General features: G+C 42.9%; 1 protein-coding gene across 4 annotated transcripts in view; it reads left to right on the top strand.

Annotated features, from left to right (window-relative positions):
* TANC1 (tetratricopeptide repeat, ankyrin repeat and coiled-coil containing 1) overlaps window positions 1–26,030 on the top strand; it is a 177,315-nt gene that overhangs the window by 18,925 nt on the left and 132,360 nt on the right. For all 4 annotated transcript variants that reach the window (XM_079782891.1, XM_079782893.1, XM_079782892.1 and 1 more), the window contains exon 2: window positions 1,974–2,053. In XM_079782891.1, coding sequence (XP_079639017.1) covers window positions 1,993–2,053 — 61 coding nt within the window. In that variant the 5' untranslated portion in view covers window positions 1,974–1,992. The remainder of the gene's footprint in view (window positions 1–1,973; window positions 2,054–26,030) is intronic.

The following is a 26,030-nucleotide window of genomic DNA, read 5'->3' as shown; positions in this document are numbered from 1 at the left end:
GTAGGAGAAAGCTGTCTCTCCACAGTGTCCCTGTGGAACACACTGAGTCCTCTTCCAGATTCAGTGTTGGCCCTTTAGGTGGAATCTTTTTTTCCCTGGGTTCATTCAAAGTAGCATTAAAACAAAATAAAACATACTTTTATTGATTTCAGAGAGGAAGGGAGAGGGAGAGAGAGATAGAAACATCAATGATGAGGGAGAATCGTTAATTGGGTGCCTCCTGCACGCCCCCTACTAGGGGTTAAGCCCACAACCTGAGCGAGCATGTGCCCTGGCCAGGAATTGAACTGTGACCTTCCTGGCTCATAGGTCAAAGCTCAACCACTGAGCCATGCCTGGCTGGGCTCACAGTAGCATTTTTAAAAAGAATTGGGCTCTAAGTCATGCCCCCTTTATGTGTAAAGACTTGTTGGGAAAATGATTTAACTCCAATACATTTTAGTATCGCTTTCTCAAATTCTGCTGAAGATATGATCTCCCTAGTATTTCTGAGGTTTGTTTGCTTGTTGAATTTTTTGTTTGTGTGTTTGACTGCTGTTGCCCAAAGCCTTCATTGCCCGGAGAAGAGAGTGGGGCCCACAGGAAGGACGGAGGACCCTCGCTTCCTGGGAGTCTGCAGTTTGGATTCTGGCCCTGTGCTCATTAGCTGCCTGACCCCTGGGCAAGTCAGCCTCCGAGGCTCTGTGTCTTCATCAGGAAAACAAAGGGCTTGGAAAAATAAATACAGGCCTGGACCCAAATGATAAGGAAGGCCACCCTGCACACTTACTGTGGCGGGATTCTGTGAATGGCAGGCAGGCAGCACACTCTCCAAGGCTCAGCGATCCCCTCAGCACCTGTGCTTGACTCTGGGGCTGAGAGGTCACGAGGGGTGTTCCACCGAGGCCACTTGAACCATTCAGCGAACGAGGCAGGTTTGGGAGCTCTGCTCTACCTAGGTCCGAGTTTCTCCCTGCCTTCCCTGCTCTCTCCTCTTTCTTCCGTTTTCTTTCAGCAGCAGCCTGCTTGCCTTCTACCTTCTTCTCTTCAGTGCATTAGCGATGATGTGCTGGGTAACACAACCCGCTCAGGTTTGTCACTGTTTGGAGTTGTCCAGCCATCTCATCTCATCTCAGTAGTGGAGGGAAGAGAGAGCTAAAGGAGACGGCCCAAAGGATGAAATAATGGTCCTTTTGTCTGTCTCTTTGCTGTCGGATGGTTTCATGTTTCATCTTAGGCCTGGGCCATTGTGCTGTTTTTTTTTTTTGCATGCTCAGTACAACCCTGTTTAAAACTACAGCTGTTTTATTGAAAGGATTCAGCCCTAATGCCACTGGCCCGTGCTGCTTTCCTTCCTTCCCACCCCCCAAAAGACTCATAACTGTTTGTAGTAAAAGCCCATGCTAGTGTGTGCTGTTTGATCACATCCCCTGACATCAGTTTTAAAATGTGTTCCCACTGTGTTTATTTTGCAATTGCTTATAAGGTATGTTTCATTCTGATAGCCTTCCCAAATGTTTTCCTTGTGGTTCTATAATCAGTAGCATCTGTAAAACATGCCCTGGACCATGTAGCTTCCTTCTTAATCGTTATCTTTTTGATTCTCAGTTTTAATGTTTTCTTTTGATGAACTAGGGTTGGGAGGACCCGCATTCCTATGCCAGACACCAGACAGGGATGTCCCCAGATCTACCCTCATAACCTTAATTAGATGTGGAATGCTGAGAATGCACTCCGTGTTTTGTTTGTTTGTTTGTTTTTACTTTTATAGTAAGACAGTGAACTTCATTTAGAGTGATGAAACTCTCGTTGTGTCTTTAGCATTTAGTTCCCCATCTCTAGTCATAGAAAATTAATGTAAAACTCAAGGTACCTTTATCTTATCCTAAATGATCTGTTTATTTGAACTCAAGTTACCGCTAATGTCAATATGCAGGTTATATTCTAACTTACAGCCGTTAATTCCTCTTCCCCACCCCTCCTTTTCCCTTTAGAAACAAAGGAGTGTCGGAAATGTTAAAGGCTGTGCTGAAGAAGAGCCGAGAGGGAGGAAAGGGAAGCAAGAAGGAACCAGGTATGTGTACAGGAAGGAGCTGGGGTGAGCAAGCCTGGTGGGTGTGGCAGCAGGACCCCAGCCCAGGCTGGGCCCATGTCCCTGCCTTGGGCACGGATCCGAGAAGTGATACGTGTTAGAACAGACAGCATATTGGAGCTGTGAGAAACTAAATACATGTCTAGCTTTTTTATGAGAAGTGACTTTGAAATTGAGTTTGGGTTATGAACCGAATCCTTCCCTAGAAGACTTGTTCCTAATTTTGAAAGGTCATTCAGATCCAGAGTTCCAGTTTGAGACATTGTGGGACAGCAGATGTGTCCAGGAATTTGGTTTCTAGGAAGTTTTTACTCTTTTCCCACATGTAATTGCATTTTCTGTTTGACCAACTGCTGGCTGACTAGTCCGCCTCTTTTGAGTATCAGATTATCCCCTTAACAGGTGTAGCCCAGTCAGTGCCAATTTTATTTTGATAAGAACTAATTTGGCTTGGATTTCATTTCTGTGTGTAGAGTCCGGTACATTTGTGGTCATTGCGACTCCATTCTAGTCCATGTGGAGAACTGTTCTAAGGTCATTTTAGTGACCACTCAGTATTACACCCTCTTTCTCTTGCTAGAAAAACTACACAGTGTCTGCCTGTATTGTGCAATAAAATTCTGTTAGCATGGATTAATTTCCCTGAAATGGTGTCATTTCAGTCTAAATTCATGTTAACCCAGCGTTGGAGAAATGCTGGTTTTCCAAGTTACTGAGTGATTAGCATTTCAGTTCTAATTTCTCTTAAAATACAAAAAAATTCACTTATTTCCAAAGCATCACTGAATTATAGTTAATTCCTTTATTCAAAAGATCTTGTAATGCCATATGATAATGTTAATATCTGTTGTTTCTGTACTTACAGATAAAGTGGACGTTAAAACTTTTTTGATTCTGGAACCTAGACACGTTTTCTATTAGTTATCCCTTAAACCAAGCCTGTAAAATGGCACACTTAACCTTGAAAGTGGGGTCTTTGTGATAAAGTTGCTGTTAAGATCCCATGAGAAGCTTCTCTTTAATTCCTGAGTAAGCAGATATAAAGAAGAAACCAGTTTTTAATGATAGAAACAGGAGACCATAGTTAGCTCTTAACCTTAGAAAATCAAACTGTAGCTTTGAATAATTAATTAGAATTGTTACTATGGAGAATTTTCAGTTCATATCATTTCCATCCAGAGGGACACTCATCCCCTATTGGGTCATGGCCAAAACATCCTTCTCTTTATTTCTCTGAAAGCAATTAAAAAATAATTAATTTTTTTTTTTTTTTTTTTTAGTTTTGGCTCTTCTGACACTCATCCTAGGACCTTTATTATTTGATTCTTTGTAATTTTCAGCATAAAGTTAGATCCTAAGCTATCTGTCTAGAGCTGCCAACCAGTGGCCAGGGTCTTCAAGCCAGAACTACCCCCTTAGTAACAGAGTCTTTCACAGCAGTCCCAACTAATCTATATATATAAAAGCCTAATATGCAAATTGTCCCTTCTGGAGTTCAATAGAGAGACTGGGAGTTCAATCTCTCGCTGTGACATGCACTGACCACCAGGGGGCGGCACAGAACTAAGGAAGGCGCCAGCTGGCAGCCAGAAGGAAGGCCCAGGCTGGCAGCCGGAAGACCCCGATCAGCCCTGATCGCTGGCCAGGCCTAGGTACTCTATTCATGTGCAAATTTCGTGCACTGGGCTTCTAGTGTGAAATAACAGTATATGAATGATTTTGACAACCTGCCTTTCAGATGGACCAGACAGTGAACATAGTTTACATTTGAAATTTTTTTTATTTGTAGACCATGTGATTTTGGGTTTAATTTCCCTGAGCAACTACTATTGTGTTTTTGTTGTTGTTGTTTTCTGAATAATTTTTTAATAATAAGCCCCACACTATAGCTTTTCAGTAATGCAAACCAACTTGAAAAAAAGCAATGAGAACATTTCTCATAAAACATCTGTATGGTATGTGCCTTTTCCCTCTTAACTAGAACCCGGTTATATTAGTTGGGGAACAAAGCAGATGGAATTTTAAATCTTGAAGATATGTCACAGATGATTGGGGAAAATACTTGGAATTTGACCATTTATATGCTCAGCTCTGTGCCAACTCTCATTATATACGTAAATCAGATCTAAGTTTCTCTGTAAATTGAAGCTGCCTAATCTACTGAGACGGCTCTGAAACTTGGGTAATAATATCTCCTGCATATGGAAAAATTTTGCTCTACTGTTTCCAATTAAAACCAATCTTTGTTGTAAACACAAAGGAAAATTCATTTTTATATACTTGAACTTGCAATCATAGAAATTTAGGAAATATTTGTCTAAAATACTGAGCTTCACTTTTCCTATCCTTTGTAGATTGTTTTTACAGACAACCTTGAACTACACTTTTATGTTGAACCTATTTTAGGAATTTGGAAAATGATCACTGAGTTTAATTTATTATTCTTCAAATGAAAATAAGTATTACTACGAAGTATTGAAAAGTTGTTATATCCCCAGCTCCTATCCCTAGAAGAAGATATCTCATGAATCTACTTTAAACTACTGGTAAATGTTAGCAGGGAGTGAAATTCAAATTATCTATATATATAAAAGCCTAGGCGACCAGTTATGATGGAATGACCAGAACGACCAGTTGCTATGACGCGCACTGACTACCATGGGGCAGATGCTCAATGCAGGAGCTGCCCCCAGCCTGCAGGCCCCGATCACTGATGGGGCCTGCTGGCCAACCTCCCAGTCTCTTCTCCTGGCCGGCAGGCCCCGATCGCCCAATTGGGGCTGGGCCCCCAGGCTCGGACAGGGAACCAGGGGTGGGTGGCAGTGGATGCAGCCCCTTTCCCAGGGGGGCTGAGGGCTGGCTCCCTCCTTGGGGTCGGTGGCCAACCTCCCAGGTCCTTCCCCCCTGGTTTCTCCCCTGGCTGCCAGGCCCCGATTGGCCCGCTGCCCGCCCGCCATGGTGGCGGTTGGCCCCTCCCCCTTGCCAACAGGCCCCAATTGCCCGATAGGGGCTTGCCTGCCAACTTCCCGGTCCCTCCCTCTGGCTGGCAGGTCCCAATCGGGGCCGGGCCCCGGGCTGTGATGGGGTACCGGGGGTGGGTGCATGCAGGTGGCAAGGGAAGGAGGAGGTGGGGAGGCAGGGAGGTGGGGAACCACGTGGTGGCAGTGTGTGGGTGATGAGGGAAGGAGGAGGCAGGGAACCTGATGGGTCCTGATCGCTGGTCAGGCCTAGGGACCCCACCTGTGCACACATTTTGTGCACTGGGCCTCTAGTATGTATATAAAGTTTTTTGAAATATTATGTACAGTGCGGTATTAAACTACTGAAAGCCATTGCATGAACTCTAAAAATAGCAAAAGTCTTTTTTATGATTATGCTTTTTTTACCGAGGAAGTGTCTATAGCTGAGCAAAAAATGTTTTCTGGAGGTTATCGAATCAAATCGGAGAATGCAATATTAAAAACTTCAATACGTGTTTTGGAAAAGTAAATTTACCTTGTCTCCACCACTCCATCAGGGTAAATGAGCACTGTCTTTCTCTTGACCTTGAGTTAGGCCCAAGGGAACAAAAATTGATATTAAACCATAATGTGGTGAGTGCCAGATGAGGGCATCTATTTTTTTTTTCCATTTTTTGCTCTGTGCTCTTATATTAGGATCTTGATGTCAAAAAATAAGGTCTTACTCTTTTTTTTTTAAAGCTCTCCAGAGTAGTCTACAACCTTCTACCATGCCTCTTTATTTTAAGTGACTTTTATTATCAGAACACTTTCATGTTACAATTATTAAAGTTATTTAAATTTGAAAATGAAATAATTACTGCACTCTAAGAATGGGCATATTCTGACATCAAATCTGGACCTAATAAGAGTTTAGAGTGAATATAAGAGTAACATAAAACATGAATGTATTTTCTGTACAGCAGCACTGTTTAGAAAATGAATAGAAAAAATAGTCCCATTTGATAATTGAAACAAAAACTTAAATAACAACCCAAGAAGAAATGTACAAGCCTTATATTGAAACATTACTGAAGGACTTAAAGGAAGACATGGAGAGAAATATCATATTCCTGAATGGACAGATTTGTTTTTTCTTAAACCACTAGTTCTTACAAAATTATCTGTACACTAGAGGCCCGGTGCACGAATTTGTGCACTAGTGGGGTACCTCGGCCTGGCTTGTGGGATTGGGCCAAAATTGGCTCTCTGACATCCCCGAGGGGTCCCAGATTGCGAGAGGGTGCAGGCCAGGCCAAGGGACCCCACCGGTGCACGATCAGGGCCGGGGAGGGACCACAGGAGGGCTCCAGGGCATGTCCGGCCTGTCTCGTTCAGTCCTGATCATTCGGACCCCAGCAGCAAACTAACATACCAGTCGGAGTGTTTGCCCCCTGGTGGTCAGTGCATGTCATAGAAACTGGTCAACCGGTTGACTGTCTGCCCCCTGATGGTCAGTGCACGTCATAGTGAGCAGTTGAGCGGCCTTAACATATCATTAGCGTATTATGCTTTGATTGGTTGAATGGATGACTGGACAACCGGACACTTAGCATATTAGGCTTTTATTATATAGGATAGGATTCCATTTAATCTCCAATGATATCCCAGTTTTTTAAGGCTTTATTTTCTTAGAGCAGTTGTAGGTTCATAGCAACATTGAGAAGGAAGCTACAGAGATTTTCTGTATACTCCCTGACTGCACTCATGCATAGCCTCACCTATTGTCACTGTCCCCCATCAGAATGGCTCATTTGTTACAACTGATAAACCTGCATGGACACATACATCATTATCGCCCCAGACCCAGGTTTACATTAAGGTTCACTCTTGGTGTGGTACATTCTGTTGGTTTGGACCAGTGGTCGGCAAACTCATTAGTCAACAGAGCCAAATATCAAAAGTACAATGGTTGAAATTTCTTTTGAGAGCCAAATTTTTTAAACTTTAACTTCTAACGCCACTTCTTCAAAATAGACTTGCCCAGGCCGTGGTATTTTGTGGAAGAGCCACACTCAAGGGTCCAAAGAGCTGCATGTGGCTCGCGAGCCGCGGTTTGTTGACCACTGGTTTGGACAAATGTATAATGACATCTACCAACTATTATAGCAAGATACGTATTTTCGCTGCTTCCAAAATCCTATCATTTTTCTTAACACAGCATAACCATTGGGTTAAAAAATTTACCTGAAAGAGAAAATGCTCAAGAATAGCTAAGGGGAAATTGAACGTGTGGGGCAAATGCATCTAAATGGCTGAGCCTGTGTCCTGTGCCTTAGCTCTAGCTGCAAGAGAGGCTGGACAAGTGTGTATTTGGACTTCTTAGCTCCTATAGGGCAAGGTGGACTTTACCTCCCCGCAAGACTTGCATTGCAGAGGATTCTTACCTTATACACATTGGACAGATCCCCTGTACTTCAAAAAGGAACCAGGCATAGAGATCTAGTGTCGCTCATTCTAATAGCTAGCTGCTGCTTCCAAGTAGTAAGTACATGGTACTTAGCTGGTGTTTTGGACCTTTTTCCTTACTGGTCTCCAAGAAATGAAATGTAATTTTGCCCAGCCGGTGTGGCTCAGTGGTTGAGCATCGACCAATGAACCAGGAGGTCACGGTTCCATTCCTTGTTAGGGCACAGGCCAGGGGTTGTGGGCTCAATCCCCAGTAGGGGCATGCAGGAGGCAGCTGATCAATGTTTCTCTCTCATCATTGATGTTTTTACCTCTCTTCCTCTCCCTTCCTCTCTGAAATCAATGAAAATATATTTTTAAAAATATAATTTTTATCTAGCATCTATGCGGTAATCTAAGCTCACTGTTGATAGTGGTTTTGGTTTTGTTTTAACCCTGGAGATAGTGACAGTATTTTGAAAGCGTTTGACAGGCAAGGCCTCTTGTCCTCCTAGAGAGGGTTGGTGCCTCCCCCTCTGTGCAGCCCTTCTCCTGCCCTCCGCCCGGCTTGAATCCATAGTCCTTTGCCCTACCCAACGCTCCCAGTTACTCCATGTTGGTGTGGAAGTAGCTTCAAGTTGAGGCAGAAGAGCAAAGTTCAGTGAAATTTTAATTGTGGTCCTGCCTTAATTAAAATACAGACTGATTAAGGAGAGGTTGCTTAATATACCAAAATAATTGTTTATTAGTCTTTTCCTTTCCTTTTAATTATCTGTGTGTGTGTTTTTCAGCAGGGGGGCTTAGTTTGAAGCAATTTATTTTTTAAAATAAAATTGACCTTCACCTTTTTGTTGTTAAAACCCAGCTGGTTGGCTAAAGACACTTGTAATGGTGTTAATTAAGGCATTGGATAGTCTCTAAGCTTGTGCATGTACTGAATTAATCTGTTAGTTTTGCATCTAATCCTTCACTTTGAATTTGTAGTAAAAGGAAGCTGTTTGCCTCTAAAGTTTAAAAGCCATTGATGTGATTGTTGAATGTGGTATTTTAAGCCATTCCAGGCTGCAGTCTGGTTTTCGGTGGTACCTTCTAAAAATGCCTCGACACAAACGATGCTTTGTTTTATCTGGAAAATATGAAGCTGCTTTTGATTATTCTGTGAGGCATTGCCCATTTTCTGTGGTTGTGGTCTATTATTTAGGAATTTAGTGCAGGGGCTGTCTTGCTGAGCTCTGGATATTTGGTTAACTGACCCCAAAAATGTTTCCCAAGCAACAGAACAAGCAGAAGTAATTCAATGAAAAGCCATTGTATTTCTCTTCACCAGGGCATTTGAACACAATCTGTAAAATATTAGGATATGCTTTAAACACGGGATGGGACCTGGCCGGATTCTACGAGGAGCAGCAATACTGCTCCCTTTGGTTTGTTTCCTCTATCAGTTTTCTCTTTGTTGTCCCTCATACATGCCACAAAGTCTAGGTGAAGCACAACTTTTAGAATTAGAAGGTACAGATTCTAATCCCAGCTTGATAACTTCCCAGTTTATTTGAACGTAGACAAATCTCTTAATTTGGCCAAGCTATTTTACAGGGATGCTGTTGGGTTAAATAAGAGAATATCTTTGTAACATTGTCTCCCTTGACATCTGGCTTCCTCTAGATATTCAGTACAGCTTGGCTTTCTTGAGGAAACACCCTGGCTCCTTAAAGAACAAACATAACCCTCCTAAAACTTCTAGTTCCTTCTCTGTTGAAGAGAAAGCAGGAGTTATTGCAGGCAAAAGAGTGATGTTCTAGAAGCTTCTTTCCATGACTTCCCACTTCAAAATACTGATTCTGCCATTAACTTTGGATACCAAAGGCTCTTCTGCTATCGGTACCCTTTCCCTCATAACAAAAGTGGGAAATCTCTGAACTGTTGTTGTATGGAGGTTTATACTTTGAAAACCATTCATTTTACCTTTTAGCCTATGTCAGGTATTTACTTGTATTTTATATTTTTTCTTTGTGAAGTTAAACGAAAAGGCCTGTTTTTCCCTTGCTCAAGGGATTTCAGGAGCCAGAGAGCAGCTTTAACAATAGATTTCAAAGTACAGTTTATAAAGTTTCTGGGGTGTTTCATCTCAACACATTTTTAGTTAATGAAGGTCTTTATATGTGGAAGCACCTGTCCCTGTTCTGTTTGTAGCTTCCCCACAGGCTTGAGGGAAATCTGAAGGGTGAAAGAGAGAAGGGAGGGAGCCAGTACTTCCTGGGCATTTATCAGGTGTCAGACACCTACACATAATGGCCCAAACTGCTCCTTCCTGTGCTGCCTGTTTCCTATGATAGACATAATTAGAGAAAGCTCTGGACCGAGAAGAAGGTGAAAGCAAGGCTCACCCTGGATCTTCCACCTTTTATGACCAAGAAGACCTCCAGCAAGTCACAGCCTATCCAAGTCATCATAGAGGATGTGGCAAAACTCTGAAACAACCCTTACTTACTTGGATACGGTTTTGTATGTATATTTGTAAATGCAATAGGAAATGCAACTTAACAGGGAAATATAAATGAACAATTCAGAGTTCATTTTTCAGTCAAATCTAATGTTCACAAATAATTTTTTTTCATTAATGCTGCTTTCCTGTAAAAAAAAAAAAGCAACAAAAAACAATGGTTGTAGTTTGTAGTTTGTATTGTTTCCATGTTTTTCTCATTCATTAGACCTAGTTTTCAAAGAGCTTTGTCATGGGTAGCTTCTTAATTCCCATAAAAAAAAACTCGCAATTGGAATTTTCATGTGACCTATTTTCATTTCCTTGAAGGGGAATTCCATGGTTTTATTTCTATTTTACAGAAATGTAAAACACTTGATTTCGTAGAATCCACTGGCAAGTATAGTTTCTGAGAGGGGAGGTGGTCTACCGAAGATTTTTACCTAGATTGACTTATTTTCTCCATGGAGGATGATCTGCTTTTATTATTCCTCTGAATGGTCATTGATGAGGGCATTAGCCTTGCACTTGTCCAGTAGGATGGCCATATGGGTAATGAGTTGGGTAGCCCTAGCCATGGGGTAGAGCATTAAACTGAGAGACCCTTTTCCACATCTGAAACCATGGAGTCAGAAAGTGGGATCTGTGTCTCTCTGCTCTCCTTCCCCCACATTCTCTCCCCTTTGGTGGCAGGCCAGTTATGACACATCCGCCATCAAAGCTACCAACATAGACTCAGATTCTTGTCCTATGTTCTGGGACCACAGCACTATCTTAGGGGGAAAAAAACAAACAGGACCTGAGTAGCTGATTTTTAATTCTTTACTCCCTTATAGTTTATTTGTGTCAGAGAGTTGACCATTTTTAAGAAAGTTTGGGGACAGCAAACTGCTAGTTGGTACATGATGAGACTCTGTGTGCCCTGAGCCAGTCCCAAAGCACAGATGATGGAGTGAGTATGTTTCTGATACAGGACGTGCATGTAGGTGGCTGTAATGGTTTGGGCACTTGTCTGGAGTTTTTTTAGACCATGGACTGGCTTGTAGCAGAGGCTGAGAGCCCAGATGCAAACTCCAGGTTAAGGATGGGAGAGAGCCACCTGAACACTGCCGACATGCTGAGGGTTGCGTTTTTACTTCAGGTCTCAAAATTTAAAGCTTATATGTTTTTTAATGCTTTATGTTTTTGTAAGGGTTGGTTTGTTCCCACCCAACTGTAAGCAAATTTTCTGAGTAACTTCAGAGTTAATGTTGAAAATGTTTTTTTCAAGTACCAGATCTTAAAAATATTTCGATTTTTGTTTTAGTTCACGCTGCCATAAAAAACACCATAGAGTGAGTGCCTTACACACAGAGATTTGTTTTCTCACAGTCGTGGAGCATGGAGGTTTGAAATGAGGGCGTCAGCACAGGTGGCTTCTGATGAAGGTCCTTGCAGAAAGCTTCCTTCTCCCTGTGTCCTCACGGGCAGAGAGAGACAGCGGGCTCTCTGATGTTTCTTATAAGGACACTAATCTCGCCCTCATGACTTCATTTAAACCTAATTCCCTCCCAAAGGCCCTATGCCTAATACCATCGCATTGAGGGGTAGGGCTTCAACATAGGAATGGGGGTGGGGGTGGGGAGGCACACACAATTTGGCCCATAGCACTTGTCTTTATTATTCTCATTATAAATGTAATACCTTATTTCATTGATTATAAAACACACCATTTTATGTACTACGAAGGAAGATATAACTGTCAATTAAACTGACAATACTTTATTACTTAACATGTCTTGTATATTACTGAAGATTTCCTTTTTTCCTACGTATCTCAAATTTTTTTTTCATAAAACAGAAGGAAAATGTAAATGAAATAAGTTGGTTGAGGTATTTTAAATTTATTTTCAGAAACCTATTCTTCTAAATCTTTTCTATACCTAGTGATCAACATCCATTCCCCACACTGCACCTTCTGCCGGCGAGGGCACTGGTGCTGCAGTGTTTCCTGAGGTCTTCCCTGTTTTCTCCTGGACGCTCTTCCAAGCTGTAGACGTCCATTCTGCCAGTTTGATGCCATCCTTTGAAGATTTCAAAAGGAGGCTTTAATGGAAGGCTTCCCGATAACCTCCAGGTTCTTATTCTTTCCGGAGTGGACCTTAAGTGGCTTATTGACTGAAACCTGAAAGGGGTTACAGTTGTCTAGTTACTCCACCAGATGTGATAACCTGGCTTCGCACAGTCAGTGACCGCCCCATTGCAGCCGCTACCTGGCCGATAGCGATTCTCGTATGCCATCAACTATTAGATACATTTTGGTTTGGGAAAAGTTAAAGTGAGAATATATATGGATCTTTGAATCAATGCCCAGTGTAGTACGTGCACACTGGAGAAAATGTGGAAAATACTGCTAGGAGTAAAAAACAAAACGGAAACCGAAGATAGTCTTTTATCTTTTGCTTATCCTTTTTAATGTCTTTGAAAAATATCTAATACTTTATTGTACCAATATACCATGATTTTGTTTGGGTGCATTTTAATTGTTTCCATGTTTTTCTCATTCATTAAAAAATATGCAACATAAATATCTTTGTACAAATCTGATTATTTTAGCAGAATATTTATAGGCAAGGAATTAATAGTGAAAGGAAACAAACTTTTCAGAAGCTCATCATACCTCTTGCCAAACTGTTTCCTAGGATTGTATTGGTCGCTGCCTGTGTAAGCAGTGTGTGAGCATGCCTGCTTGCATGGCTCCTGCTAGTATTGGGCATTTGTGGATTGCAATCTTTGTTAATTTTATAGGTTAAAACATGTATTTGTTTTTAGTTCACATTGTATTTGTTTTTCATTCACATTTCTTTGAGATGGACAGACCTCTTTTCTTTGACTATCGAGTGCCCATTTACATATTCTCTTCAATGATCGTCTATGTCCTTGTACATTTTTTTCTGTTGGGAACCTATGAGGCTCTTCTTCCCTTTCCCTAGTGTTGTGTGGTCGTGGGCTTCCTTATAAAGTCACGCACACAGGAATTTTCATTAAGGTGTTCATAGTGAAGCTGCCTGGCTTAAATGGGTAGAAGTGCGTCCTGCATTTTTGAAATTGTGCTTGTGCTGAGGGTTGAGATCTTCTAGTCTGCCTGCTTATATTTAGACATTTATTTTATCGAGAAACCAGGATAGAAGCATAAAACAAATCCAAACGAGGTGTCCGGTTCTCCACAGCGTTTGAGAGCATCCTGCCTCTGAGCACCGTCAGAAGGACTCAGTGCTTCCTGCCCCCTGGCTGTGCTGGAAGTGGCTCCTGGCAAGTTCCTGACTGAAGGCAGGGCTAGTTCCAGACAGTTAAGCATCTCAATTACATGTATTTTTTAAAGAGAGAATTTTTTTTTAAAAAAATGTTTTTATTAACTTGAGAGAGAGAGAGAGAAAGGAAAACATTGATCAGCTGTCTCCTGCACAACCCCTATTGGGGAGGGAGCCCATAATCTGGGCATGTGCCCTAATAGGACTCGAACTGGCAACCTTTTGGTGCATAGGGTGACGGCCAACCAACTGAGCCACACCAGCCAAGGCCTTGGGTACCGTATTTTTAAGTGTACAGATTTTTACCCACGGCTTATATTTTCATATTCTTATGGGTAGGAATTATTTTAAGCTAAGATAAAGCAATACAATAAAAGGTTTTAGATTTAGAAGGGTTTTAGAAATGGAGTTCAGTATCTTCATCTTTTTGAGGAATATTTGGAAAAGAGGCATTGAGCCACTGCCTCGGGTCATGCAGCTAAAGTAAAGTTGGGATCGAAGTGTAGTTTTTGATTCTAGACTCGTTCAGTTTCTGCTGTGTCTCTGGTTGGCTTCCTTATTTTTATTTCTAGTACTGAGTGATCCTTAAAGTAGGAGACAGTAGATTTCCTTTATATTTATAATTTCTCTCTCCAGGGATATTTATTTTGATGTTTTGTTGTTGTTCTCTCCCTGCCCCCTCCCCAGAAGTGCTTTTTTTTTCCCCCTTCACTGGAAAAATGATTTCTGAAATGCTTACAAGGAAGGTCTTAATCTAGACTCCGTCACTTTGAGTAATATCTCTAGTTCTTTTTCTGTATCTTAAAGCCCATTTTTGTTTGGTGTCCTTGAGACTATTATAAATCCATCCTATTTTTTTGGTAAAGCCATTCAGATACCATACCTGTAATAGTTAAATTAAAAAGAGCAATGCAGCCGTGGCCCATTTGGCTTAGTGGATAGAGCATCAGCCTATGGACTGAAGGGTCCTGGGTTTGATTCCGGTCAAGGGCACATGCCCGGGATCTGGGCTCGATCCCCAGTTGGGGGCATGCAGGAGGCAGTCGATCAATGATTCTCTCTCATTATTGATGTTTCTATCTCTCCCTTCCTCTCTGAAATCAATAAAAAATATATATATTAAAAAAGAGCAATGCAATAATATTTAAAGTAAAGACACCATCTCCATTTCTTTTCTGCTTTTCCTTTCACTTTCCAAAGGCAGTTCATGTTAATGATATCTTATTTGATCTTTCAGGGTGGGGCAAAAGCAGGCTCATAGTTGTATCCACTTTCAAATACAATAATTAATAAATAAAACAAGAATAAACAGTTTTGTAGGTTTACATTTGTGAGTACGTGAAACAGTTTATTCTTATATTATTACTTACTAGAGGCCTGATGCATGGAATTTGTGCAAGGGGCTCAGCCCCCGCTACTGCGGCTTCATCCGGAAGGACGTCTGGTCTAATTAGCATATTACCCTTTTATTATTATAGATTATTGTATTTGAAAGTGGATACTACTATAAACCTACTTCTGCCCCACCCTGTATATGTACACAGATACACATACAAGTATAGATCCTTAAGAAAACCCACATAGACCTTACAATGTGTTTTATTTTGCAAATTACTGTGTTGATTGAATGCATGTTTAGACTTTTTTTATGTTAGCATATACTAATATATAGGTTTTTAAAAAGTTGCTCAGTATTATATTGGACAAATATTTTATAATTTATTTCCCCATTAATGATTGTAGCTTTTTTGTTGTCATCATTACAATCAGTACTACAGTGAATCCCTTTGTATACACTGCCTTTGCTTTCATGAGAATAGTTGTAAGAAAACTGGTGGTCAACAAATGTGTTCATTTATAATTTTCCTAGATTTTGTCCAATTGCCCTTCAAAAAGGGGGCATTAAATTACTATTCCACCTTTTGTATGTGAGAATGTTTGTTTATTCACATGTTTACCATGGTTATAATCAAACTATTTCATCGTTGCCAGTGTGATAGGGAAAAATTGTATCTCATTGTTTTAATTATGCAGTTCTTTAGAATGAATTCAAACACATTTTTTTTATGTTTACTGGTCATTTGAAACCGTCCTGCCTGAACTTGTAGATGGACTCTCCACATCTTACCAGCTGTGTCAACCTGAGTAAATTACTCCTGGGTCACTTCTGAAGATCAAATGAGTTAATATTTATCAAGTGCTCCAATCCATGCTTGGCAGCTAGTGTTTGATATATAAGTATTTGTCAAAAGTAAAGACTTGAATTTCTCTGTCCTGCCTGTTCATTTAACTTACTTTTCAAGCATGTCATGTTTAATTTTGAGTTATCAAACCTTAAAAAATGTCATTGAAGGTATCCCTGATTTTTGGCAGAATTAAGTGAAGGATTCTGTTTTAATTCTGTAAGTTCAATGTTGAAAACTGACTGAGAGGTTACAGATCATTATTTCAGGGGGGTCAGCTTTCTGTCCCCGCTGTGTGAGAGTCTCGGCGCTGCTAATCTGATTAAACCTCTTAGAGCTCTGAGTCCTTAGCTCTAAGATTCTGAAGATTAGGAATTCTGGAGTTTCTCTCCCTCCATCCATGAAATTGTTACCATGGTTACTGGACTCCCCAAATAGTACCCCAAATCGCTCTGGTTTATGGAAGCAGCATCTTAAACATGAATAAGCACTCTGCTGGTTTGCCTTTAGAAAATTTAGTAAGAGGCCAGTTTGAACATACCCACTAGTTCTCTTTAAACAAGTCGTTTCATTTTCTGAACTTCAGTTTTCTTGCCTTATAAAATGAAGGTAATAATCAATCTCTGTGTAAGTTAGTAATCATACAGGTCAAATGAAATGAAGGTTTTTGTTTTTTTAAACTTTAGGCATGATATTGTTGATAATGTAAGGAATTTATTTGTTTTGCCTTTACCACATGGTATCCTTGGTTTTGTAAAATGCCCATTAATCAAGGAAATAAAATATACAAATATTTAAATTTCTTTTGGGTTTTTTTTTGATAGTTAAAAGTTGGATTCACCGGGAAGTGGGTCCCCTGGGAGAAAATATGGCAGTACTAGTAAAAGTTACTCTTGGAGTGTTTACTGTGCATCAGATACCATGTTAAATACTTAGGAACAGTTACCTCACACAGTCAATAGCTTATCTATAGAGGTTAAAGAACTAGCTTAAGACTACACAGGTACCAAGTGGCAGAGCCAGGATTTGAACCGTTTGTCGCTCTGTCTCCAAAGCCTGTGTGCAGGGCAGTGCAGCAGCCAGGTTGCCTAGGTTCAAGTTCTAGGTCAGGTTGCTTCATCTCACTGTTTCAGTTTTTGCATCTGTAAAATGGGGATGCTAACAGTATCGACTTCCTAGGATTGTTGGTTGTCTTGAGGATTCAGTGAGGTACAAAGTACTTAGAACAGTGCCTGGATTATAGCAAACGTTTTATAAATGTTTGCTCTTATTATAATTAATGGTCATTTCTGTACCATTTTGGCTTCTTTGCTTTTCCACCCCTTGGCCCTCCTTCCCAGGCCTTAGTAAATGGTGGCGTCTTAACTTTATTTCGTTCGTTTCCCTGTATGTGTGGCACACGTGACCCTGGCCACTTCAGCTGCTGCAGATGGCCCAGAGGCTGCAGGGACAGCCAGCCGGGTCTTAGCGGAGTGCTGAGGGACAGTTGCTGTAAACAGTCCAGGAGGGCACGTGTTTACTGGGGCGGGGGGGGGGGGGCGGGGGGGGCGGGGGGGGAATGTGAGCCCTGAGTACAGGACTCCTTAGCAGAGTTCTGCACTGAGTGTGTGTGCATGACAGGTGTTGTGTTCTTTGCCTCAGCTTTGCGAGCACTGGCTCTAGTAGTTGTCTGGCGATTCCGAAACCTGGCCGGTTCACTGGAGCTACTGTGACTCAAAATTCCCATCAGGCCTCCTGACTCACTCACCAGCAGGGGGGCCCACGCTTCTGTATTGTTTAAAATGGTTTCTGAATGAGTAGCCAGTTTTGGGAGTCTCTGGCGTGCTCTTCGTTCCTGTGTGCATGCAGGGCCAGCCCCAGCCAGCCATGGCAGAGGGGTGTGTATGTGTGACGTTGAGAACGCTCAGGGGAAAGAGCTCCCCCCTTTACCTAGTCAACCCTGTTCTTGGCAGCCTGGAAAGATGAATTTCAAATATAGATGTCCAAGCAGATGAGTGAAAGGATTCCATTACCGCAATAACGAGGGACGCTATTTGATCAAAGTAGTTTGTCAGTCTGTTTTATTCGGTTCTTGTGTTTGTGCTGGTTCCTCATCAACATTGGCTTATTGTCACACTCGCAAGTTAGACACACGAAAACTAATAGCTATTGAATACCATTGTGATGTTTACTTCCCATGCAACTGCATGGAAAATATTAGAGGGCGATTTTCCCAGAGTGAAATTCAGAGAATGAATGAAGCGAGTAGCTCGCATTCCGCTTTATATTTGAGAAATCACAATTAGAGTGGAATGTTAATACGGTCAGCTGTGGTGAGACAATATTGACATTGTTGCTAAGATATCTTACCCGGTATGTCATTGAGGCTGCTGTTTCAGCAACTGAGCAGTGGTTTATTTTTATTTGTGGTGGTGATGCTGGAGGAGAAATACAGCAAATAAAATGACAGAGGCAGAAAGTATAGTCATATCATTCTCTCCCCACTCCCTGCCTCCGCAATGCAGGCCTGAAAAGGATCTTGTGAAACAGCCACATGTACACAATGGATTTAGGCTGCTTCTTTCTAGAATTGGTTGTATTGCATTTTTAATGTGTTTTTGTGGGGAAGAAACTTTAAACGCTGCCTAGAAACTTTGAGGCGTTTTTCCCCAAATGTTTATAGACCCCATTTTCCTTGTAAGGAGTTGAAATACAATAAATGGCAGCAGCTCCCTTTTATTCTCTCTTTCTCTTGTAAGAAGGCCTGTTGGCAGCCAGCTTTGCTGACGGGACTGCCAGTGTGTGGATTTGCGTAGTTAGTGAGGGGGTGGTGTACTGGTTACGGTATTGTTCTAAAAGCCATTTCCCTCCACTTATTTTTCCACCCCCAAAATGTCAGCGTGTCCAATATGACAGAATGTTCCTGATGAGTATCATTCAGAGAAACATGACTTGCTAAATGATCTGTAGATGATAGTCAAAATTTCTTAAGCACCAAACAGTACTCTGAGCTTGGTGTCCACCTTGGTTAAGGAATCCACATGGTGTGGGGAGGCAGACCAATGTGATTCCATGATTAGAAATTCTGACGGCCTGGGTTCAAACCTGGACTTTTCACTTATAGGCTGCAGGAGTCTAGATAGCTTAGCCTCTCTCAGCCATGGTATCCTCATCTGTAACAAGAGGGCAATGGCAGCATTTACTTTAAATGGGGTAGGATGTATGAATAAGCTAATGTATATAAAGTACTTAGCAAGGTGTCTGGTACACAGAGTAAAGTCTTTTTTAAAAATACGTATTTTTATTGATTTCAGAGAGGAGGAAGAAGGACAGAAAGACAGGAAGGGAGAGAGAGAGAGATAGCAACATCAGTGATGAGAGAGAATCATTCATTAGCTGCCTTCCCACTGGGGATCAAACCCACAACCTGGGTATGTGCCATGTCTGGGGATCGAATTGTGACCTCCTAGTTCATAGGTCGATGCTCAGCCACTGATCCACACTGACCTGGGCACAAAGTAAAGTCTTAATACTGCCAGCTTAACCATTCTCATCATTAGGGCAGACACATTCAATGAGCATCCTATCTAATAAAGAGGGAATATGCTAATTGACCATCATGCCCTCACAAAGATGGCAGTGCCCACAGACAATAAGGAGGAATATGCTAATTGAATGCCACACCCTCAAAGATGGCGGCGCCCCAGCCACAAGATGGTGGTGCCCGGTTCCCTCAGCCCCACAGGGGCGGCAGGCGTACGGCACGGCTGGGCCCGCCCCCAGGCGGGTCTGGCCGCTCTACGCACCTGCCTCCGGAGTCCCCCAGTCCCCTCAGCCCCCCAGCCGCACAAGGCCAGCCCAAGGCACAGACAAGCCTCGGATGGCGGCTGTCCAGCCGCCCAAGGCCACCGAGGCTCAGGTAACCAGGGCCGGCCAAGGCTTGCGCTGCCGGCAGTGGCAGCAGCAGAGGTGTGATGGGGGCGTCGCCTTCCCCTGATTGCCGGGTTGCCTCCAGCCCCTGAGGGCTCCCGGACTGTGAGAGGGGGCAGGCCGGGCTGAGGGATGCCCCCACTCCAGTGCATGAATTTTCATTCACCGGGCCTCTAGTTAGATATATAGTTAAAACAGAGCTCATTATACATCCTTTGTGTTACTTGCGTACTCACTTAATGTGAAGTTCAGGGCACGTGTTCTCCAGCAGTCGTAGTGGGCCTGGGTGTGGAACCGAGATGCAGGATAGCTTTGGGAATCGGGTGTACAGTGTGTCGTTGCGGTCCCCAGGGCTGCCTCATTGCACTGCCCGGGACATCACTCACATAGAGGTGAGCTGTGTAGCCTGGGGGTCCCACCCTCATCATTCCTCACGTCACTCTTCTCCCCTCACCCCCAGAAGGTTATATGGAAAAAGAGTTTTCTATGTCCTAAATTAAAAGGGTATATTCAGGTGGTGGTTTGGGGAAAAGTTTAATGTTAAGAGAAGGATTTATTGGTTGGAGCCTGGAAGTGAAAAGCAGAGAAGTCAGTGTAGACAGAGCCAGGTCAGCGAGGTTCCTTTTAATGACTTGGAAGTACATACAGTAGTAAGGACCCTGGCCTTGGACCACATGGTGCTGTAGGAGGAAGCCAGTCCAGAACTTCACCATGAGAGCAATCAATGACATAGACGTCTGACATCCGTGAGACTGGGGGAGAGATGGCTATGGACAGGTGGGCTAGATGGACCAGGGCACGTCTGAGCCAGGTAGACTGAGTAAAACCAGGAGGCATAGTCAGAGGTGCCTGGCTCTGAAAAAGTGAGCCCTCCTTCCCGGGGAGGAGACTCGGAGCAGGACCTTGATAGACAGGTCTGTGTGGGGGTGGGTGGTGGGGGGTGGGTGGAGGGGGTGCTTGTTGCAAAACCTCTGGGAGTTAAAAGGAAATTTATGTTTCAAATAAATGTTTAATGGAAAATAAAGTGTTTTATAAAACATTCTCATTATAAAAATCTCAGAACATAGTTCAACCTTAAAATGTAAAAGAAAAGGGGAGGAGAAAACACATTGATACTTTTCCACCCTCTTAAGAATCCCCACCACCTACATTTTATCGAAATTCCTCTTCAGTTTTTGTGTTGCATGTTATTTTCACGTTTTCTTCATAAGGCCTATACCAGTGATGGCGAACCTCTGACACGCGTGTCAGTGCCATTTCTGATGACACGCGGCCGCTGAGGCGGCCGCATGCCGAGGATGAAACATTTATGTTATTTAAACTATAAATATCGCGAAATAATGTTTTTTCCTCAAAGTGACACACTACCCAAGTTATGCTCAGTTTTTTGGTGAAGTTTGAAACACCAAGCTCAAAAGGTTGCCCATCACTGGCCTATACAAAACTGTGCATACTGGCTTTAAAGGTTTATTCCATGTGTTTTAAAAAACGGTGACCCTATGGTAAACTCAGACTCTTCTTTTGTGTAATTTCAGTTCCTCGGCAATGGGAACGGTCCCTGTGGTGCGTTACTCTGCTTGGTTGGGGGGAGTGGGGGCGAAGAGAGCTTTCTCTGCCCAGTGTCACAGTCACGTGAGAAACGTTAGCCATTGTTAGCAAGCTCTGGCACTGGGCGCTGTTGTTTGAAGAGGTCACCAGATAAAGTAAGAGGCCCTTTCTGCACTATGGGGTGAAGGCTATTGTTCGGAAAACACTCTTCCTGCATGAGGAGGGAGTGGAGGCAGAAGGGGACAGTTGAGGGAAGCATTTGAAGGCTGGGCTTGGGTTATAGTTTACTGCTTCTTTTTAAAATCATAATGTCCCCACTGTGGAGTAATTAAGTGAGATTCGTAGGTAACATTTTTCTCAAGAAGGATTAAGTAGAGCATGCGTTTTCTGAGACTTTGAGTATCTGAGAATGTTTTTCAGTTGGTATGGCAGTTAATAGAAAACTTGGTTCGGTTTTACATGGTTGGATCATGCTGTTTGCTCCCTCAAGTTTCATAGGTGTTTTTGTTTTGGGGTTTTTTTTTGTGTGTGTGTGTGTGTTTTTGTTGTTGTTGTTGTTGTTTTTGACTTCTGACTTTTGGTGTTGGAGAAGTATTGAGGGTGGAACTGTGTCCTCCAAAAAAAGATAACTTTGAGGTCCCAACCCTCAGTACCTGTGAAAGTGACCTTATTTGGAAGTAGGGTCTTTGTAGATGTAGATGCACTCCTACCGGGATAGGGTGAGCCCTAATGCGTTATGACTGACTTCCTTAGCAGAGAAGAATTCCCGTGATGGTGGAAGCAGAGACTGACCACCAGAAACTAAGATAAAGGCATGGCCGGATTCTCCCCTAGAGCCTTCACAGAGAGCATGAACCCTGCCAACAACTTGGTTTTGGACATAGAGGCTTCAGGGTACATTCCTGTCGTCTCAGACACAGCAGCCCTAGGAGCTAATGCAAAAAGTCTGAGGGTGGTTAGTTGGGTGATTCCTTTGGAAGGCTCTGTGGTTTCGTAGCCCATTAATTTTTTAAAAACGATATACTTACCTGGATGCTTGTGATAATTTTTTCTTAAACCATCAGGTTTTGCCAGGGTGAGTCCAGGTGTGGGTCTCCCTTTAGGGAAACAGCCTACAGCATGGTGGGTCCTTTTATATCTGCAAAACCCAATTCAAAAAAGATTGTTTTTCTTTTCTTTGAGTTTTAAAAATTAACTTATATCCTTATTTCTTCTCAGAAACACCTTTTGCTTTCCATATTTATAATCTTTTCTCACATGATGAATATGTTGGACCCTTTCTCAGCACCCTGGGGAGACCTTCTCAAGCTTGTTCATCACTGAGGACTTTTAAAAAATACATATTTTTATTGATTTCAGAGGGGAAGGGAGAGGGAGAGAGAGATAGAAACATCAATGATGAGAGAGAATCATTGATCAGCTGCCTCCTGCATGCTCCTTACTGGGATGGAGCCCGCAATCCAGGCATGTGCCCTTGACCAGAATCAAACCAAGGACCCTTCAGTCTGCTGATGCTCTATCCACTGAGCCAAACCGGCTAGGGCACTGAGGACGTTCTGTAGTGTTAATTCTACTCTTTATGCCTGAAATGTGGATCCTAACTTAGCTATTGCCTTTTCTTTCCTCCTCTTTAATCGTAGTCTAACCTCTAGATAAAGTAATCCAAAAGGAAACACCATAGGGAAGATATGGAGGCCATGTTGCCCTATATTCTACTGAAGGTGCCATGCAGTTTACCGAATTTCTCCTCAGTCTTCTTTCTTTGAGTTTTCAAGAAGATATTTCTTTTCCTTTCACTAATGAACTGTTGTCTCAATCTCCCGCCACTTTTTGTTTTGGGGGGAGGGGTTTTGGCTTTTCATTGAAAGAGCAGAGGTCTCATCAGATCACAGTCTGTGTGGAATAGAACTTCATTTCACCCATTTAGGCTTAACATCTTCACATCTACACATGGCTCAATCCCAGGTAAATCTAAAATATTCATAGGCAGTGGGTGCACATAGAAAAGATGTCAACCACAGAAAAGCGCACACCTTCATGCACGCTCCCAGTTGGTCAGTTCCTGTTCCCAAAGGCAGCCACCGGTTCCCCTGTGTGCCCTTCTAGAACCCTCCCTGCATGTGCCCGTGTGAACGTTTACATATATTTATATATAAACATAGCGTGTGTATGCATACAGATACACTCACGGAAATACTTCCATGCACTCCAGGAATGTGCCGCTCGAATAATGGAAGCTTTATTTTAATCCTCGGATGGTTGAGGATTCCCTCAAGTTCCTTTCCTTGGGCACCTCTCCCACCTCTTTGTCTTGTGATCGGAACACACATCTTTCTGACCACCTTCTTGAGTCCGTGGTTATCCACCCCAGCAGCACATGAGCATCCCCCGGGGAGCTTCGAGGACCAGGCCTGAGCCGTACCCCAGACCCATCGGGACAGCCTCCCTGGAAGGGCGCGGGCTTCCTTCTGTGCCCTCGGGGAGCTCCTCATGTGTGGGAGCAGCAGGCCTGGCGGGTCCCACAGGACCCGGGTATCAAACACCCCTGACAAGGAAACGTAGAGTAATGAATTCCACGCCTGTTTAAGATGAATCCTGCAGGTTGCTGCCTCCCTGCTTCCTTCCCCCTGGGCCAGGCAGAGTGGCAGGATGCTTTGTCCTGTGTGTCGGGAGTGGCATTCGCTGCCTTCACCCGGGCAGAGGCGGCAGGCCCCGAAGACGGCAAGAGTTAACAAATTACAGTACACAGTGAGACGAGGAGAAACTATTTGGGGTGCTCGATGACTAAACATCTATCTGGGATCCACTTCGCTTGTATGGTAACAGCATAAGGTGCGACTGAAAGGAAATTAACGATTGCGGGGCCTGGGCGCCTCCCAAGGGGAGCGTTCCAGGAGCCTGTGGGGCTAATTAAGCAGCCAGCACGAGAAGTGAGAACAGATGAGGGAACAGCTTCTTCCCTCCGTGGCCCAGTACTGCGTGTAGACCTACATACACTATTTTTGGTTTTCCCTATTAAATATATGAACGACGTAATGGTGAACGGCCTGTGTCAGTCGCCTTTTCGCAGGGCAGCGTTACTGAGAGAGAGAGGAGAGAATGGACTCCGGATGGGACTGCCTGGGTTCAAGTTCGACTCTGCCATGCGCCAGGGTCCTCGGGCAAGGTACTGGATGCTTTCTGGGCCTCAGTTTCCTTACTGAAGGAGGGGCACAAGGCTAGCACCTACGGCATGGGGTGGTTGGGAGGATAGGAAGGCATAGATATGAAGAGTCTGAAACCCTGTCTCAACACATAGTAAGTACGTCTAAAGAAACCATATTTATTATTTTTAAGGGTACCCCTCCGGGGCTCGGGAGTGGGGTTTTTTCTGCGTTCCTATATTCTTAAAGCTCGGCAACTCTAAATGATGACACGCCTTCTGGGGAAAACTTCAGCAGTCAGAGGAAACAAAAGCCAGTCTGTTTCCTCATCCTCTGTTTCAGGATAGAAAGTGCATTTGGTTCTGTAACACTGAGTATTAAGAATAAACGGTGAAGATAGTATGTACTGATTTCTGTTTAGAGCCCATTTGGTCCAAGTTTTGAAGACAAAAGGCTAAACTTGTCCTATTGACCAGGTTTTTCTGTATTCTGGGGGTTTGTTGCCTTTTAGCAATATTGTTTGGGAATTAGTCACAACTATGTGAATAATATTTGGGAAAATTGCTTTCTCAGAAACATTCATCTTCCTTTTTTGAAAATGCGCATGAACAGTCAGTCTGGCGGGGTACTTGGGGAGACCCTGTAAGATGTAAAATGGTTTAAAGTGCTTTCCGTTTCAGGGAGTGCCTTCCGAAGTCTCTGAAAATGATATTGGATCTTGTGGGAGGAAATCTTTTCCCATTTTCTAGGTTTCTGTAAATATATGTGAGTTATATGGTTATAAAACCTTACGTTGGAAAATATGTTTAAGAAACGTTAGTGCACTCCCGGGCAGGGACGGCATAAAAGATGCCTAACACATTTAATGCCCCAGTTAAGTGTATCGCCCGAGCCCCGATTTCTGGAACTGGCTACACAGAACATCTTTTCTCCTTCTATTCAGAGCCTCCCTTTCCCCTCCTCCACCTAGCCACTCAACAGCACAATAAATGGAAACCTTATTTCCTGCATCTGCAGACCTATTTACCTGAATGTCTGAGCTCACCCTTGCCTTTCTCAGGTCCTTCTGAAATGTGCTTTTGCTTTCATCTCTCTGGCTCCATTGCCCTCGTTCTTTAAAGCCTTCTCTAATCCCGCACTCCGTGTACTTTAATCTGTAGGGCTGGACGTGGCATTCTGCATAGCCGCCTTTAAGCATGCATTATCTCCCAGATTCCCATTCCTTCTCATTGTGCATTTAAATCCCTTTTCACAGTCTGTAAAAAGTGGGGGGGAAATAAAATGAACCATTATCAAAAAGCCATTTTTGCCAATTTAAAACGCCTAATTGGATGGCTTTCTCCCCTTTGATGGTGCCATTATCTTTGCAAACTGTGACTTGGATTTGCAGGTCTTTTGTGTGTATGTTTTTGAGTATTTACTTACATTTATTACAAATAGGAAGAACCTTATGCCCTGTGCCCTTTCTAGTCTTTTATTTTTGGAAATCAGAGAATTTTGATGATTTTAAAATAAGAAAAGGTGTGTGTGTGTGTGTGTGTGTGTAAATGACAGACTGTATGTGACCTGTATAGCAAAAATGTACCGACCCCTTATAGAAGGGGTGGGGAATGTCCAGTCTGCATGCCGTATAAGGCCCTCAAAATCATTTGGCCCTGCCAAGGCATTAGGGATGAGTTAATTAAATGTTTGACCAAATATAGCAGGCTAATTTTTAAGTTGATAATTTTGAATGGCCTGAGAATGATGCTATAATATCCAGATGGCCCTTGGCAGAAAAAAGGTTCCCCACCCCTGCTTTATAGATTTAACTCATTTAAAAGCATGTCGGTTTAGGAAAATCTCCCCCCACCTACACCCCCCCCCCCCCCAAAGTAAAGTCCTTAATCGTGTAGAGTAGTGAGCACGTCACAGCCTGAGCTGGCTGGTTGGGGAGACTTTGGGGGGAAGCCCTAACCTTCTCCTCATGGTTAACCCCCATGCTCCAGCTTCCTGCCTGTGAAACAATGACTGGACCAGT

Source organism: Cnephaeus nilssonii, assembly GCF_951640355.1.
Source record: "Cnephaeus nilssonii genome assembly, chromosome: 10".
NCBI classification, from domain to species: Eukaryota; Metazoa; Chordata; class Mammalia; order Chiroptera; family Vespertilionidae; genus Cnephaeus; species Cnephaeus nilssonii.
This window is presented reverse-complemented; position numbering and strand designations above follow the sequence as displayed.